At 46.8% G+C, this 17,361-nt stretch overlaps 1 protein-coding gene across 2 annotated transcripts in view; it reads right to left on the bottom strand.

Annotated features, from left to right (window-relative positions):
* The window catches only part of RAD23B (RAD23 nucleotide excision repair protein B), a 354,987-nt gene that overhangs the window by 195,218 nt on the left and 142,408 nt on the right, over positions 1-17,361 (bottom strand). For both annotated transcript variants that reach the window (XM_085641292.1, XM_085641291.1), the window contains exon 3: positions 5,887-5,966. In XM_085641292.1, the coding sequence (XP_085497418.1) occupies positions 5,887-5,966 (80 nt within the window). The remainder of the gene's footprint in view (positions 1-5,886; positions 5,967-17,361) is intronic.

The raw sequence follows: 17,361 nt of genomic DNA, 5'->3' as shown, positions 1-17,361 counted from the left end.
CCAAGTGCACAACTGAGAAAGGGGTGCTGCAGGGAAGTGACCATCTACGCAGGATTTTTTTTCTCACTATTATGTAATACTGTATGGTCTGTGTACCCCATACGCCGACGCCATAAATGGCTATAGCAATAGGATGCGCTTTCTCCCACATTGCAGCAGAGACCTGCAACAGCCTCCATACGCTTCTTTAGACCATCACTTCACTTTCGGAATTCCAAATGGCCCTCAAGACGTGGCTGTTCACATAAGCCTCTGGGACCTGAAGGCCCCTGGAAACCCTGTCTGTGATTAGCCACGCTTTATGAATCCTGACTGATTGATTGATGCCATCATACTGGCCTAGCCATTGTGCAATGAGCAAGGACTTCTGTGGGATCCTTCTTAGGTGGCGCGTAACAGATATTAACGCATAAAACTATCACATCTGGGCAGAGTCCTCTCTCGAGCACCTTGTCTTTCTTGGTCCTAGTAAGCTAAAGAAAAAGCTGATCATCAACACAATAATCTCATGTATGGTGAATATAGAAACTCATGGCTCTCTTCAGGTCTAGGCAACAGTCTCTTTCGAGGGAGGCAGGCAGGATAATCGATTGACTGTCATGGAAAGGTGATGGTACCTTTAGCAGGCAGGAAGCCAGTCTTCGCCACAAATGTGTTCAGCAATAAAAGTAATGTATGAAGGGTGAATAGAGAGCTGCTGTAGTTACACAGAATGCAGACGTGATGGTGCCTCAATTGTCAGAAGCAGTAACGTGCAACTGTGCCTAATCTCGAATGGCCTGCACTTAAGGAATATCAAGACTAGATTCAGGTCATACTGAGGCACAACAAATGGCTTTGGAGGTCATACTGAGGCACAACAAATGGCTTTGAAGGGAACATACTTCAAGTCCTTCAAAAAAAAACACCACACTAGTGATTTAAAGAGAGGATTGATGAGGCAAACGCGCACACAAAAAAGGGACAGGAGCCAATACAGGATGTAGGAAGGTGGATATCTGACTATGGTTACCCCCAACTTTTTGCCTAGTGTCTAGCTGGTTTTTCGACTTAGTTGGCCTGAGATCCTGCCATTCAGGGTCTCAGGCTGTCTGCTCTCTCTTTAAAATGGACTCCATGTACCCTAGGTACATAACCAATTGGTAAGGATCACCTTATTGGACCCTGTACAGTGTACCCTAGGTACCCAGGGCATAGGTGTACCCTAGGCCTCCCAGGGGCTGCAGCATGTATTATGCCACCCCTGGTCTGGCCTTCCAATCAGACACAACTGGCTGATCACTCAGCTGGGGCAAGGTCGTTGTAATCACCCCTTGCTTAGATATAGTATATCTATATCTACCTTATATATAGACACATGTGTACCTATCAGTCACTCCTATGGCAGGCCTTAACAATCCTGGAGGCAGAGTGCTTGGTAACATGTGAGATGGTGCTCTAGCATGAGCTGAGCCTGTCTGCAGCTTTCGGAACCATGTCCTTATAGCTGTTCTATGATATAGCCTACCATATACTCTTAAAGTGCCTTATAATCTTAAACGGTTATGGTAACTATGGTTTGGCTTTATCAAAACATGTCGTGTAAGGTGTCTAACACTTTGGAATAATACCCCCATACCATTTCTGGTGATGAGGATATTATTCCTCCCTTCTAGAGGGAGAGACATGTTAAAATCCTACTTTGCTGTTTAACTCTAACCAAAGCCTCAGCATCACAAAATGGATGCTGCTGCCACAGACACAAGTCTGACCTCCTGCTGCTGGGAGTGATCCCAGCAAGGGAGGCCTGGACAATAGGTTTCCTGCTTGGGGAGGTGCTAGCACCTCCCCAGACAGCCTTTAGTGTATTGGGGCAGGGTGGGCTGAAAGGGATGAGACATGCCTGGGGCACACAAGGTGTTCCTTGCATAGTCCAGTTCAAACCGGCGCTGGGGCACTCCAGCCCCAGCTCTGGCGCGAAACTGGACAAAGGGAAGTGGGTGTAACCACCCCCTCCCAGGTCCCACCCATAAGGCGTGACCTAGCAGGTATCCCAGCCCCCCAGATTAGTATAAGAGTGGGAGTTGGGCCTCAAGACTCTAGATTATCCTGAACCTGCAAAACTGAACAGAAACCCTGGACCTTCGACATTCGACGAAAGAAGAAGACTGAAGAATCTCCCTTGTAGCCAAGGAGTGGCTACCCTGTGCAAACAGGCACCATCAAGAGACTACCCTTTGCTTTGCGACCGTTCTACGAGGAACCGACTGCAGAGCCCGACCAGAGCCTTGACTTCCAGACTTCTCCGACCCTCATCCACATCTGCAGCAGAGCTGAGATCCGTGGAGGCGACGAGCGACGTGGGACCGGCTACCTGGGAAAAGTGGCTAGTAACTTACAGCGCAGCTTCTGAGGTACCCTCGAAGTTGTGCACCGGGGATTGAGAAGCCCCAACCCCAAGCACCATCTGCACCGAAGATCAGCCCCCCACACTCCACGAGTCCTGCGTGGGGCCCTTCAGCATTTTCCTGCTTGCCGTGGAGGCGACGAGCGACGTGGGACCGGCTACCTGGGAAAAGTGGCTAGTAACTTACAGCGCAGCTTCTGAGGTACCCTCGAAGTTGTGCACCGGGGATTGAGAAGCCCCAACCCCAAGCACCATCTGCACCGAAGATCAGCCCCCCACACTCCACGAGTCCTGCGTGGGGCCCTTCAGCATTTTCCTGCTTGCCGCGTCTGTCCGGTTGCTTGCCCGCTGGCTAGTGGCCTCTGTGACGACGCACCCTGAAATCTTCTGCGCTGGTTTGGCTCCTCCAGACTGGCTCCCGCTTCTCTGCAAAGAAGAAGCACCCCAGACCTTCCTGGTCTGCACCAGAAGCAAGTCCTTTGTTCTTCGTGGGTTCCGCTTGCCAAGGCTTGGTGAGTCCTAGTCCAACTTCGACGCCGCCGACAGCAAGAGCCTTCGTGGGACAGCTCGCCTCCTGGTCCTGGTCGTCCTCGACGCTTCCTGGTCCTCCTGGCTGCAGCGACAAGCTTCACCTTCACCTGCAACTCTTCACGACATCGCCTGGTTCCTTCCTGGTTCCACGTGGTCACTGGCTAGTGACCTTGACTCTGTCCCTTCTGCTTGCAGGTTTCCTCTCTTCTTGATCCCTGCCTTGGGATCCACCGGACACTCTTCACTGACTGCCTGTCAGCATCTTTCTTCAGGCATCCATAGGAGTCGACGACGAAAACGACGCATCTTCACCCCTATGCACCCGCAGCCTGTGGGCTAGGTAACTTGGGTACTACGGTGCTCATCAGGATAGTGACTATCCTAGTGTCTAGTTTTCAAGTCTCAACTTCCTAGCTACTCCGGAAGTGTCCTAAATCTATCTATTTCTAAACTGTAACATTGCTATTGACTTTTACGCATTACGCGTGAGTGTTTCCACTCTGCACACGAATCCCGTGGGCCTCCCACTTCCTAACTAACGCTAGTGTAGTGTAGCCCCAGCGATTCCCTAGGCCTAGGCCTATTCTATTTCCGTGACAGTGGTTCTTATACCACTTACTTAGTATATGGTTTGCGTGGCTCCTAGGGCCTAACTGTATTACTTACCTGTGTGACTTACTGTATGCATTAATAAGACTGTGTTGTACTTACCTCTAATCTCATAAAGAGTGCTGAGGGTTTGCTTAGAATAAATACACTTTATTTTATATATATATCTGTTGTGGTGTCCTTTCATTTGGTATTCAAGGGATTATATATGGTATCACAGCTGGCTTCACATGCCATTCAGAGTTTAGCCTAAGACTGCTCTTGTCCATGCTACCACTAGGATAGCTGGTCTATAAGGTTGACTTTACAACCAATCACCATAAGGGTATTTGGACTGATATAAGGTGTACACTATAACTAGTGACATCATACATCAGGCCAACTTCTCACACAGGAGACCCCCCCAACCCCCACAGCAGAAAGAATTCATCTCCCAATTACTTCACGTTGGCTGTTCCAGTCTTCACCATAGCAGTGAACATTTATAGAGGAATGTTTGGATTGGATTCTTTGTCTAATGTAACTGAAATAAGCTGGGTTTTGAATAGGTTAATTTATTTATGAAAATTGTACACTATTGTAAAATTCTGAAAATCAAATTATGTACCTGATACAAAACATTGCGAGAAAAGTTTGTAACTATGAAATAAACTGCATTTAGTAGTATATATTTTGGGTGACGTACATTTTGTTTCTTTTACCAACAATCAACTACTTTAGTGTCTTCGGTCCTGCCTTTTGTCCAGAGTACTACCTTAATTTCCTAAGCAGTTGTCAACTCTGCAACAAATGGTGGCCTTCAAGAATGTCATGCTGTACTTTTTCAGAGGTTGCTGGCTACCACTGGTGTGCATTCCTTTGGTCCTCAGAGCCACGGGTGCTTTGAGTTGCATTTCTGCCGACAGACCTTCTGTTGACTTTGTACCCTCAGGCCTCGTTTCCAGGCCTGGAACGAAGCTGGTCCAGACCCCTGGATCCACACTCTGTGCTAATGTGCCGGCCCGATACAAACAGCAGGTGCTAGTGCTGAATCCAATTATGATGCCGGTCTCTGGCTCCATACTCAAGCTGGCCCATACCAGGCCTATGTCGCACTGTGAAATAACTAAGACAAACACTTGTACAGCCGCTAGAGGCCCTACTCAGCTGTTACTTTGATGCGTCCATAGCATATCTAATGTACTTCACGTCACTGATGAGGCTGGCAATCTTCTCTACCCTCAATACTGTTGAATGTGCAAGATCATAAACGTCAAACAAAGCATTCACACCCAAGATTGGCATGGGCAAACCCCAGGCACTTTTAATCAACGATCATACATACCCGAACATATAGAACACTTTTGTCAGTGTTTCAATTTTATTCATTTAAAGATGCCAACCACACTAGGGTATACAAACAGATTTAAAAAACATTTAAACAAACTGATGGGCCATACAGACCGATGCCTGCTAGGGATCGGCTAGAAAATATACTACCAAGAGAAGAATTGAAAATGTCTTCCACTCAGTGTCAGAATATAGGCGATGATGGTTAAAATTAACGGTCTCCCACTAGTCTAGTGGACTCAAGCACTGCAACGTTTGACAGATGGTGCGGACTACAGACGCTTTGACTTTAGTCGTTTGCTCAGCTGTACAAAGGTGCAAAGGAAAGACTCCCCTGATGGGTCCATCAGCTGAGCAGTTGCTCCACGAGGGACTGCAACAGAAGAGGAAGGAATAGCAACACCATCCATCCTCTATAGTCTGGTGTGATTGGTCAAGACCAATCTCAACATCTCCATGTGTGAGGCCACATCTTAAGCTGTACAGACATTGATGCACACTGCACAGAACAGATCCTCAATTATGTGATTGCAAGTGTTGCAGCATGGTTATCATGCCTAAAAGTTATTGAGACCCCCAAGAATGCTTTAACATTAGACTACAAGCTTTGCACGTCATGTATTAAGAGTCAATCAGGAATTCTTCAATGAACTGCTGACAATTCAAAAGCACTCTCGACACGTGTTTACTCATTGCGACCTGCAAAATTGGATGTTATATGAACTTGAAACATTGTTTTAAAAGCAATGCATTTGAATTGTTTACTGTTAATCCATACAAAGCAGAAGATTAAACAAAATAGTCTTGGAAAAGATAGTATTTCTGTATCCATGCATCAAACCAGCTAAATGCCCTGGCATTGCTCTCCTGTTGATAAATGAAAAAAAGCCCTAGGTGTTGATCTTGTGGACTAGAACGGTAAAGGTTTCGTTTGACAACCGAGCATGACAGCTGGAACAATAAAATTGCTAAATCATCAAATCACAAACAAGAACAATTGCAAAACTGGATGTCCAGCATTATGTACTTACTTTGGTTACCATAACTACAACAAAATTCTTGTCGTCAATTTTGTATTCTTTTAAAGCAGTGTCATCGTTGAGGATTTTACCTAAAATTATAAACAGAAAATTAAACAATTAAAACGAAAGGTAAAAGCGGTCTAAACTCTGCTCTAGCATGTAGCCACAACTACTACATTCAATTAAATTTTTATCAATACAATCGCCCACTGAACTACAACACACCATCAATCATCATCCATACTTTATCCGGTTTAAAAGAACCATAAAAGCATACAAATAAAACATTATAACAAAGGAATATATACAGAAATGTTATCCATAAAATACATGTCCGGGTAAAGTGCTTCAATACAAATTAACAATGTTCCTAATGATAAAACATGCCACACAGAATATGTTAAAATAAAGTCCTAATAAAATTCATCATTATTTCCCCACTAATTTCCTATATTTTATAGCATGGACAAGGAATTCATATACCATAATATACACTTGATCTGTCTGGAGCAATGGCAGATACTCTAAAGACTCTTTGCATTTCCTGATATTTAGAATTCTCAAAAGTGGCTTTAAACCGATTTCTCTGTTCTTTATAGAGTCACAAAAAAAACAAAAAATATATGCACTTAGGATTGTAGAGTAACAGCAATATACGGACACAAACCCAAATCCTTCTCAGAGAAAACTTTAGAGTGGTTGGACACCAAAAAATGGGCCAAGCCTAATCTGAATGTCAACAAAAGAAATCTCCGGTGACGCGGCACTCTCAGCAAATATGGCTCATTTCCAGGAGTAGCACACAATGGGAGGTACATCAACACCCTACTCTTCATCCATTCACCCTTCCATCTCTGCTTCACTATTTGATCCAGTAGTTCATGTTTCACCAATAACCTGGTCTGACCGTCAATAGACATCCGTTTGCAAAATAGCTCTGTCCTACCAATTGCATGAAGTTAATTTTTTACATAGGTCAACCACCTTGTCTTATGAGCCTTGGAAAGTTGTTAACAACCAATTATAGACTGTGTAAATGCTGCCTCGGGTCTTGACCAGATTGAAATCAAAAGTAAGATAGGTACAATTTGTTATAATATCCCCAATGTACTGCAAACCTACTTCCATGTGCACAATTGAGGAAGAGGAGCTGCAGGACTTTGTTTTTCTCTATTTTGTAATACTGTATGGTCTGTGTACCCCCATAAGCTGGCGCCATACATGGAAATAGCATTAAGTCTTGCTTTATAGTGAGAGCAGCATCAAACGGAAGGGGCCCTAATTTAGAGCCAATTTAAAAAAGGGCCACAGTAGCCTGGTACAGCTGGGTATCCCTTACGCTTTTCAAGTGTACCCACATACTTTGATAATCAAATGGGAACCCCATATAAGTAAAAGTGGCAACAGTTATAAGATCGCCAATGTGAAGTATAGAAAATCTGCTACGCGGTCACCCACATATAGTGTAGGACATAGTTTTGCTTGTTGTAAGCTCTAAATCCGACATTAATCCCACAAAACCATCCAATAATTTCTGAAGTCCTCTTCCTGTTTGAGCCAAGTACACAATCGTCTGCGTGAATTAAAAACGGTAGATGGCTAGTACCTTTTCTATGAAGATCAATATCCTAAGACATCAAGAAATTTTCCAGTTCATTAATAGAAGAGCTCAAAACAAAAAGGGGCCCAACACTTCCTAATGTCTAATGGGGACCTTGGGGTAGCTTTCAGAGCATTTAATAGGTTTCCCTGAGCTCCTGAACATGGATTCTCAAACCACTCAGTTTTCTTCTGTGGATTAGGATGATGTGGTTTAGCTAATTGGACCCGGGCCTGAAAGCAGATTTCAGAAAAAGCTCCCAGTACTGCCTCAGGATCAGGAGTATCACTTAAGCAGGTCTCAAAGTGAGCCATACATTTTCCCACCAGCAGGTCCAAATTCACATTAGGCTTAATGTCCTTCCATTTCCACTGAATCCCCCCCGCCCCCGTCCCCCTACCCCAATTTCACAATTTCTAGTATACTAAAAGGGACAAACCATTTAATCAAAAGGAGATTCAGCCCAAGATTCAAACTAAGGATCAATGAGTTGTGATCACTTAGTGCACAGCTTTGAATATGGAGATTACATAGCATACAAGCCCAGGTTATAGATAACACAATAAAATCAATTAGCAAGGCCTTGCTTCCAACCGTGTAGTTCATCTGCTGTGAAACTTCAGGTGGCATCAAATCATGACTAGAGATGAGATCATAGACACTCCGCAATTGCTTCAGCTTTCCTCAACACAAATTATAGGCAAAATGCAAAATATTAAAATGGCCATCCCCAGAAGTGGCACAAACATTATCATCCACAATGGAACAGGGTATGAGATTAAAATCCCCGTTCCCCCCAAAGATGAATACACAATTCACTGTTAATGCTGAGAGGACCATCATTAGATTATGTGCTAGGAAGTCAATAATTTGGGTATCACTAGAATTAAATTAGGGTAGAAATGAATGAATATTACCAAAGATGTCCCAGACAGAGAGAGAGAGAAAATATTTGGAAAAAAGGAGAATTTATCCAAGACTATCCTACACTTGCTGCCAAGGAGGTACCAGTAAGGGTTAGTAAACCTCCCCTATGATGCCATGAGGGAGATGCAATAGCAGAAGAGAACACGGATAAAAAGCCACTAACAAGTATTGTGGCTCGAGACCAAGTCTCCAGGAGACTTGCAATATGGTGGGCCAATATTAAATTTAACCAACTATCAGTAAGTTTATTATGCGCCCCTGAGACATTCCAGGAGAGTACGGACGAGATCCAGTAACACTAACCAACTATTAGATTTAATTGCGGGTCTCAGCCCTCTTAGATGAACAGATGCAAATATCCAGAACATTTGATTCTGTATGGAATAAGTCACCACAGTCCATCACAGCAGGCACGATCAATAAATTGGCTTTGAATAATCGGGAATTATCAATGTCCAAACCCTGATTTCCAATATCAGTCGGTAGGATTTGCTGTGTAGGGGATAAAATAGAATTTGATCAACTAGAAATAGTATGATCATGAATATCACTTAGGGGTACCTCCAATACCCTATTATCCGCACTAGTAGCCTGGAGGAACCAGATCACGTTTCCCGTAACCACTCGATCTCCTCCAAAACAGAAGAACGATTCAGAGTTGAAACAGAGAAACAACCAGGATGTCCCACACGATGCACCCCACTACGTTTATAGAAATAGCCCAGAGGGACCAGGAAGATTCTATCTGCAAGCCCTCGTGAGTTGCCAGACCCCTCCAGGATCTACTTTACAAGGTTATGGTCCCAAAATTCATAACATTGCAATCACCCGAATTCACCAATTATTCCATCTGCCAACACATCACAGATTATTTGCCTAACGGTAGTATTCATCCAATGGATCACCAAGTTCTTTGAATGGTGTTGTGACTCAAGTTGAACAGGGACCAGAGGGGGGCATATTCTTTAAAACATTTACATAGTAGGTACATTTCAGGGGAAGATTAAGGATCTCTAGACTTCCAGCATCACACACTACGGGAGGAACAGAGTTGGGTGCAGTCGGGGAACATTCCTTTCTAGGTAGCGCACAGTCCTTGTTGTATTAGACTCCTCTGCAAGCACCATGCCTCAAGTTACCCCATCTATTTGCGACCCCCATTTTTCCTAAATCATTCTTGTAGTTACCTGTCTCCCATGACACTCCCACTTTGGTCATCATAAGGTCACCTTTTGTAGATTGGGTATATATGGTCAACTCTTTGAGCCCGATCAATACTATGGAGTGCAAGGGTCAGAGGGGTCAACAACCTTACAAGAACACCTTCTAAAGTGTGAAGATCTCCCAAGGAGATGGCTACCATTGGCTCACATGCCAATACCTTTATTTTTTGGCCACTAGGGATAGAACCCCGACTACTATCCACAGGACGATAGAAAGCAGGGTGTTTCCTTCTACTCTTCTTAATCACTCCCTCTTGGCAGGAACCCATATTTTTCTTTTTAATTGAGAGAGAAATTAGTAAATATGAGTTGGGACTTTTTCCTTGTAATGACTGTTGCTCCACTGTCACTTTGGATATATCTAGCTCACCTGTGAGAATACAACAATTCCCTGGTGCCTGGATATTACCATTCAATTTGCCAGATTCCCCAACAATCAGTTTAACAGTGCTCCCACCTGCATTAGGTTTCTCCAGGGGCACACACTGCTCAGTAGCAGAGAGTATGGTTAAAGATTTCATTGTGGCTCACAATCTCTCCTCCACAGATTCAATCTCCAGATTAATCACGGTCTTAGAAGTGGTTAAATAGTTAGTGATTGTGCCGGCCCCCGGTTTATCCTAATGAACAGTAATGACTATTGGCCTTCCGCGTATCCATTTTGCTCGATACCAAATCAAATTGTGGGCGAGAGATTTTGACTTCAAGAGGGATGGCCCAGCACATCCTTCTCCGGGCTCAAACAGGCACAGCCCGCGCTGCGGAGATGGCTCACCCTTTACATACATGTCACGGGTGTCCAGGTTCACAGCCTGGCCACCTCATGGTGGGAGCGTCTGATGAAGTCTGCTGGTCTATGTAGTCCCCTGGGTTGTGGAGCAAGCAGAAGAGTCAAGCAGAAACTAATTCCAGCATGTGTTACGGAGATGGCTCGCTCTTTGCATATGCCTAACCGGGGTGTGTGTATGTGTGTGTGTGTGTGTGGAGGGGGGGTAAAGGTTCACCACCTGGCTGCCTCCTTGTGGGAGCATGGGGTGAAGGATGCTGGTCTAAGTAGTCCCCTGGTACTACACTGTATTCTTATCATACTGCTCTTCTGTGACCTCTAATCCTTTTCTTTCTTCCTTTTAATCATAAATTATACCCAACCCTTCTTAATTTGTAAGATGTTTCACCTTTTCCTCTTCAGTGTGAAGTCCAGCCCTAGAGTGGTCCTGAGTCCACTACTGTTCTTAGGTTACACCTCCACCACAACTAACATTTTAATCAGTCACACCACTTGTATGCAGACTATTCTTATATTAGTGTCCTTCAGTTGCACTTTGTGTACTCTATTTCCAACTGTTGTTCTTCCCTCAACTCCTGAGAATAAGCATTACTTTCTGTAAATTGATCCTATTAACGCAAACAATATATTGTTCTTTCCCATTCTGCCAAGAGTCCTATTCATAGAGGAAATGGGATCAGGTCCTTAAATCTTGTATAACTTCATGATGCAACTCTACGTTAACTTGGGTCTTGAAACAGTCTACAGCTGTCCGAAAGCAGCATGTCAGATTCTTCAAACAATTACAACCAGTAGGAGAGAGTTGAATCAAAGTCAAACACCTTCAGTTACTGCATTTCATGTGTTTGTCATTGCTTAATTGGGCTGTCCTTCATGATCACACACCTTCCCATTTGTGTTGCTATTAGCTCTGGATGGAATCAAGTAATCCTTTTGTTAACAGTGCAGATGGTCTCTTGCAATTGGGTCAGTGTGTGCTCTTGGATTATTACACTGACAAGGCAACACATTAATTGCTAGTTTATGGCTTTTTGTTTTGTCAAATGCTTGCTGTTTGGAGAGCAGAAAAACTCCTTTACAGAATAAGCAGTCAGTCAAAATTGCAACATTTTGACAGCTAAAATAAATTACAAGTGAATACAGTTTTCTTCCAACATCCACGGAGCATGATTAACAGGGGTGTGGAGTCATAAGTGTACATTTTCAACAAATATAAGCATAAGGGATCAAACAAAAGGAATGTAAAGATTACACTATCCAAGGATGGCACACATGTTTACGAAAATAAAAAGCAAAACAAGATCTATGAAAAAAAAAAAAAACTTTAAAAGAACATGAAATGAAAGAGTAAAAGAAAGCACACTGTCCCACCAGCCCAGACACTGAAGTGGTCTACTTTTTAGGTGGATGTGCACAGATGCATAAGCAAAATGCCACCACTCAGAATAAATAAATAATTGCTGTAGGGGGCAGACCACTACAATGTAAAGTTAACAAAAAGCGTATCTGCGTGTGCCATTGTAGGACCTGGGGTCACCGGGCCCTAAAGGCGTAGCGTGACTCGAGCGGTTGGGCACCCGAAGGCTTACGTGTGAAGCAACCATACAGCACACACATCCCCTGAAGCAGAAAGCGCTCACAATAATTGACACCACACAGGAGGTTCACTTAAAAATCAATCAAGTTTATCTAGTCCAAATGCAATTCATTAGATTCTCACTGGCAGTAACATTATACATTCAAAGCAGTTCAGTTTAAAAGCAATTCATTAGGCTTTAACTTGACCCCACCTGGCTACAATAAAACATCAGGTTCTAGGGATATAGTGCTGCGCACAACAATTAATAGCGCTTAAAAACAGGCTGCATAAACAGGGCACTGCAACTTAGCACTTTGAAAGCACAGCGAACCAGGCTCTAAGAATACAGTGCCGCACACAGCAGGTCAATAGCGCTTAGCAATCAGGTTGTCTGAACAGGGCACCTGGCGCTACACAGGGCAATTCCTTCGCACTAGGAACCAGGCACCTAACATTGCGCAGCATGTAGCAGTCTCTGGTAGTGCTGCCCAGGGCCTAGTATGGCGTAGGGACACACAGCGCTACTGGTAAGTACCTCGGGCAGCAAGCGGGGCGCTCCGTCTAGGGCGGGGGCCTTGGGCCCCAAAGTATCTTCTCCTAAAGCCCTTCAGAGGGCGAGGGGCGTCGGTGAGGGAAATCCCGGATCCGGGGAGGGCCGTGGTTCCCTGGGCCTAATTGCGGACTCTCCCCAGGGGGAGGGGCGAACTCTGGGCCTCCTCGGGGCCTTCCGCCCGCCTCCCCCAGGGGTTACCTTGAGCTTCGGCCTGCACGCGGCCCTGGCGACGGGTTCTCTGGTGGGAGGGGACCTCCTCCTCCTCCTCTGGGCCTCGCGCTGCAGCGCTCTCCCCGGCGAGGGACCTCCAGCTGACGTCGAGGCCGCCCGGCGATCTCCGGGCCGAGGGCCTTGTTCGCGGGCTTCTCCCGCCTAGTGGAGCGGTGCGGGGAGCGGGGGACACAGCGCGGGGCTCCCGGTCTGGTCAGACGTGACCGGGGAGCTCCGCTGGCGTCACGGGCACTTCGTGTTTCGCTTCTGTGGTCGCGCCCGCAGCCGCCAATGGCAGTGCGGTCTGCGGGGGCGTGGCCCAATCGGCCAATGGGGTTCGGCGGGGGCGGCGTTTAGCAGTCCGCCCCCGTCAGGTGATGCGAGTGCGGGGCTTCAGGCCTACGCGGCCTTCGCTGTTTCTCGGCTGCCTTCTCCACAATCAGATCGCGATACCTCGGCTGCGGCGGCAGCGGCGGGGCCCCGGGCTTCTCCGCGGGCCCCGGTGACGACAGGGGGGCAGTTTCCCGGCCCCGGGCCGCAGCGGTGAGTGCGCCTCGAATCCCCACAGCAGGGGGGGGCTGAAATTAAGGGGCGACTTCGGCGACCAGCGCCTGGCACAGGACTGACTAGGGGGATCCCAGGCAAGGTCGGGGAGCGCAGGGGTCACAGCGCTTTTTCCTGGTTGATCCCCCAGCAGGCCAGCAGTAGTTCTCAGCTTGGAAGTTTCAGCGTTCAGTTTCAGTAATTTACTTCAGTCTTATGTTTCGCAGTCTTGGTGGCGCAGTTGGTTCTCGCGCCCTTAAAAGGTCTGTTCCTTGGGGGGATGAGTTGGTGACTAGTTCCCTCCTAGTCAGGCTTGGCAGGTCATTCCGGGGTTTCCCTCTCGCTGGGCCAGATCAGTGGGTAGTACAGGATCCCTCACTCACTTAAAGGGCAGTGCCTAAACCCTGTCACCTTCAGAGGCATAAGTCCCTGTCTAGGCCCTACCGCCTAAAACTCCTGCGTGGGTTCCCCAGGTCTGCTTTACCCCAACTAACTACAAAAAGTTCCCTCCCTCTGTTAAGTAGCCCTAGGTCAGGTGACCACCTCCCAAGGCGGCAAAAGTAAAACCCCACCCTTCTTCCAGAAGGTTCCAGCACATTCCAGGAGCTTCCCCACTCTAGGTATAGGACAAAAAAGGCGGGCTGGTGTCGCAACATTGTTGTGGGGTTCCAGCCAGCTCCTGGCAGCTAGGGTGCTACTATGACAGGCCACTCCGCAGTAGCAGGGGTCTGTGGCAGCCATCTTGGGTGAAGGGAGCACCTGCCCCTTAACACTACAAAAACGAAAAAAATGAGGGAAAAAGGGCCAAGTCCAACAGCCATATACACAACCTCCCTCTCCCAAACAGTGGTAGTGCGCACCAAATAGGGAGCGGTTCCCAGTGAAGTAAATGTACGATTATGCCACAACCAATGGTTCAGAAAAGGAATGCTCACTCAGGAAATGATCACGTGATCAAAGCTCCCCAGAGTAGAAACAAGACAAATGGGTGAATAAACTTTTGACCTTTCCCACCATATTCCTGAGCGAGCATACCTTTCCTGGACCATTGGCTCTGAGGTGTATTTGGAATGAATGAATGAATATATATATATATCAAAACAAAGGTTAAAGGATTGTTATAGTTAGGTGAGAATGTCAGGCAGGACATAAAAAACCACTAAAATTCACCAGTTATAATTATCTCAAGTTAATATTACTCACACCCTGCAGTAACTATAACACGTGCACCCACCTTCCACTGCATTATCAACATTTCAGATGTGATTAGGGATGTTAAAAAAGGTAGTTAATGTCATGAGTGATTTAATATGCGAGGGTATGTGAGAAAGTGCCATTCTTCTTGCATGGTATGCCCCCAATTTTTGCTGAATTGCTGAATGTACTTTGACTGAGTGTGCCCTGGACTCCTGCCAATCAGGTGCCCAGGGCCCATGTTCCTTCCCTAAAACACACAAAACCCAAGTGGGAAACCCTGGCCACATGTCAGCCCCTGGTAAATGGTACCCTAGGTACCCAGGGCCTTGTGACCAGGGAAGGCCTCTAAGGGGCTGTAGCACTCATTGTGCCACCCTTAGAGGCCCTGTACCCTTACACACACACACAGCCTTTGCAGGCTGGGTGTCTGGGTGCAAGACAAAACAGTCGACATGGCACACATCCCTGTGTGCCATGCCCATCACCTCCACTGCAATGGCATACATCAGCCACCCCTCTAGCTGAGTGCCTTATGCCAATGGTGTGGGCACAGGAGCAGGAGCCATGTGCCCCTACAGTACCCAAGTCCATTCCTGAGCACTGTAAGTGCAGTGCTTCCATTTAAGAGTATATGGTGCTGAGAGCTCGTCAAACACGAACTCCACAGCACCATAATGGCAACACTGAAGACTGAGAAGTTTGGTATCAAACATCTCAGCACATCAAACCCATACTGATGCCAGTGTGGGATTTAATGTACCAAGCACCCTAGAGGGCATCTTAGAGATGGCCCCTTAAACCTAACCTACAATCCACGTCTGCTCTGAGGCTGCCTAGGCTGCCACATAGACATGCTGCTGGACCCCTCAGTGGGAGAGCCCCTGCTCTCCTGGGCCTGCAACAATGCACATCCTGGGCGAGGTGCTGAATGTCCTCCCCCAGGATGGGCAGGGGGAAGCTTCAAAGGCATGCCGCCTCTGTGAGCTTCCCCAGGCCACTGTAACCCCCCACTCTGGCGGGAAGCTTGGCCGGAAACCCCAAATAAGTACAGGGGATGTGCCAGCCTTCCAACCCCACCCCTCAGGTGGGGGAGGCGAGGTGAAGCACATCTCCGGGCTCTCGCCATCTTGAAGATGGGAAGCCCTACCCTATCAGGACTAGGCTACTGCCCCCCTCCCACAGGAGAGAGGCAGGATAGGGGGTGTACCCACCCCAGGACAGGGACCCATTGGTCCCTCCCTTCACCTACCTGTAACGCCCCTAAATCTATTATTTAGGGGCACCCTGAACCTTCCTTCCCCAGATTCCAAAATACAAAGAGCAAGAAGAAATAAGACCTGCCCTGCAGCTGCTAAGAAGAGGAAGACACCAACTGCTTTGGCCCCAGCCCTACCGGCCTGTCGACCCTCGAACCTGCTCCAACCCGGCATCTCTTGTGGCCAGCAACCTCACAAACCCCGGAGCACCTGGCTACCTTTTGGCTCTAAGCCCCTGGAACTCCCAGGAGTAGAGGCTCTACTCAAAACCTACCTCTAATCCCTGGCAGCAGCCCGGAACCGCGAACCCAGCACACTCTGCACCAGCCAAGCCTGTCCAGTGTCGGAGTGAACAAAGACCACGAGGACGACCCCACGGCAACTGTGACCCCGAATCCGGCACCCAAGGACCTCCCTCGACACTCCTGAAGAAGCCTGCAGCCTCAGAACAAGGTGCCCCCCCCTACCGCGATCAACATAGGGTAAGATTTCCGGACACCAAAAGGCACCCCTGCACGCGGCGCCCCGCGGCCCCCTGTGCCCAATCCCGGGGTACCTACCTATCCTCCAACGACCCAACTTACCTCACGAAGTGGTGGTGGCAACTGAAGAATCCTCTTCCCCGAGCTTGCAGTCTTTTTTTAAACCGGAGATTTCCCATTGAAATCAATTGAGCGCCCGAAGGCTCAAAAGCACCCTGCACCCAGCCGCCCGAGTGGCCCTGGCAGTGCAACCTCTACACCTACCTACTTCCCCACTTGCCCTGAAAAAGTGACCAGGAGCTCAGCTCCCACAGCCGCGTGGCTTGCTAGTCAGCAGCCACCAACCAAGGGCCCCCCCTATCCCTCAATGGATAACATTGGGCCTAACTCTCTCTGCACCCGGCCGCCCTAGAGTCGCTGAGGGTGAACCAACTGCACCTACCTGACCCTGGGGGACCCCTGAGTCTATGCCCAGAACCTCAACTCTGCCAGTCGAGTACTTACCTTTAAACCGATAACTCAATTTTCTTCATAGGGTAACATTGACGGGCTTTTTCCTGAAGTTTCTTCTAAGTGTGGACTTTTCAAATCTTAAAATATTCACAAAAAATCAGCCGAGGAACGAAAACAAAAATACTCACCTGCTCTTAGGTGAGCTCCCAGTGCTGGATCTTGGTGCACAGCACTGACTCTGAAAAATACTTACAGCTGTACTTACCAGTAACCCAATTTTCTCCCATAGGAAATCATTGACTGTTTTTCTGTGAAATTTCTTCTAAGTGTCAATTTCTGCAATCTTTAAATATTCTTTAAAAATCGTATAGTATCTGAAAACATAATTACGTACCTGTTTTGGATAAAGGTCCCAGTACTGAGTCTAGGTACCCAGTACTGGATTACAAAAGTAACGAGAACATACTGTACCTGCAACTTGAATTTTCTTCCATAGGGAATCACTGACTGTTTTCAACTTTTAAAATAGCTAAATATTGTTTAAAAATCATCACAGTAATTAAGTCGACTTTCATCACTGGATTCTAAGTACTGACCCAGGACTGAATCTAGGATCCAGTCCTGGAATTCCAAAAGTAATCCTAAAAGTAATCTGTTGCAAATAACCTGAAATT

This window comes from Triturus cristatus, chromosome 2_2 (genome assembly GCF_964204655.1).
Source record: "Triturus cristatus chromosome 2_2, aTriCri1.1, whole genome shotgun sequence".
In the NCBI taxonomy this organism is placed as follows: Eukaryota; Metazoa; Chordata; class Amphibia; order Caudata; family Salamandridae; genus Triturus; species Triturus cristatus.
Note: the sequence above shows the minus strand (reverse complement) of the source record. Positions and strands in the feature narration are given on the sequence as shown.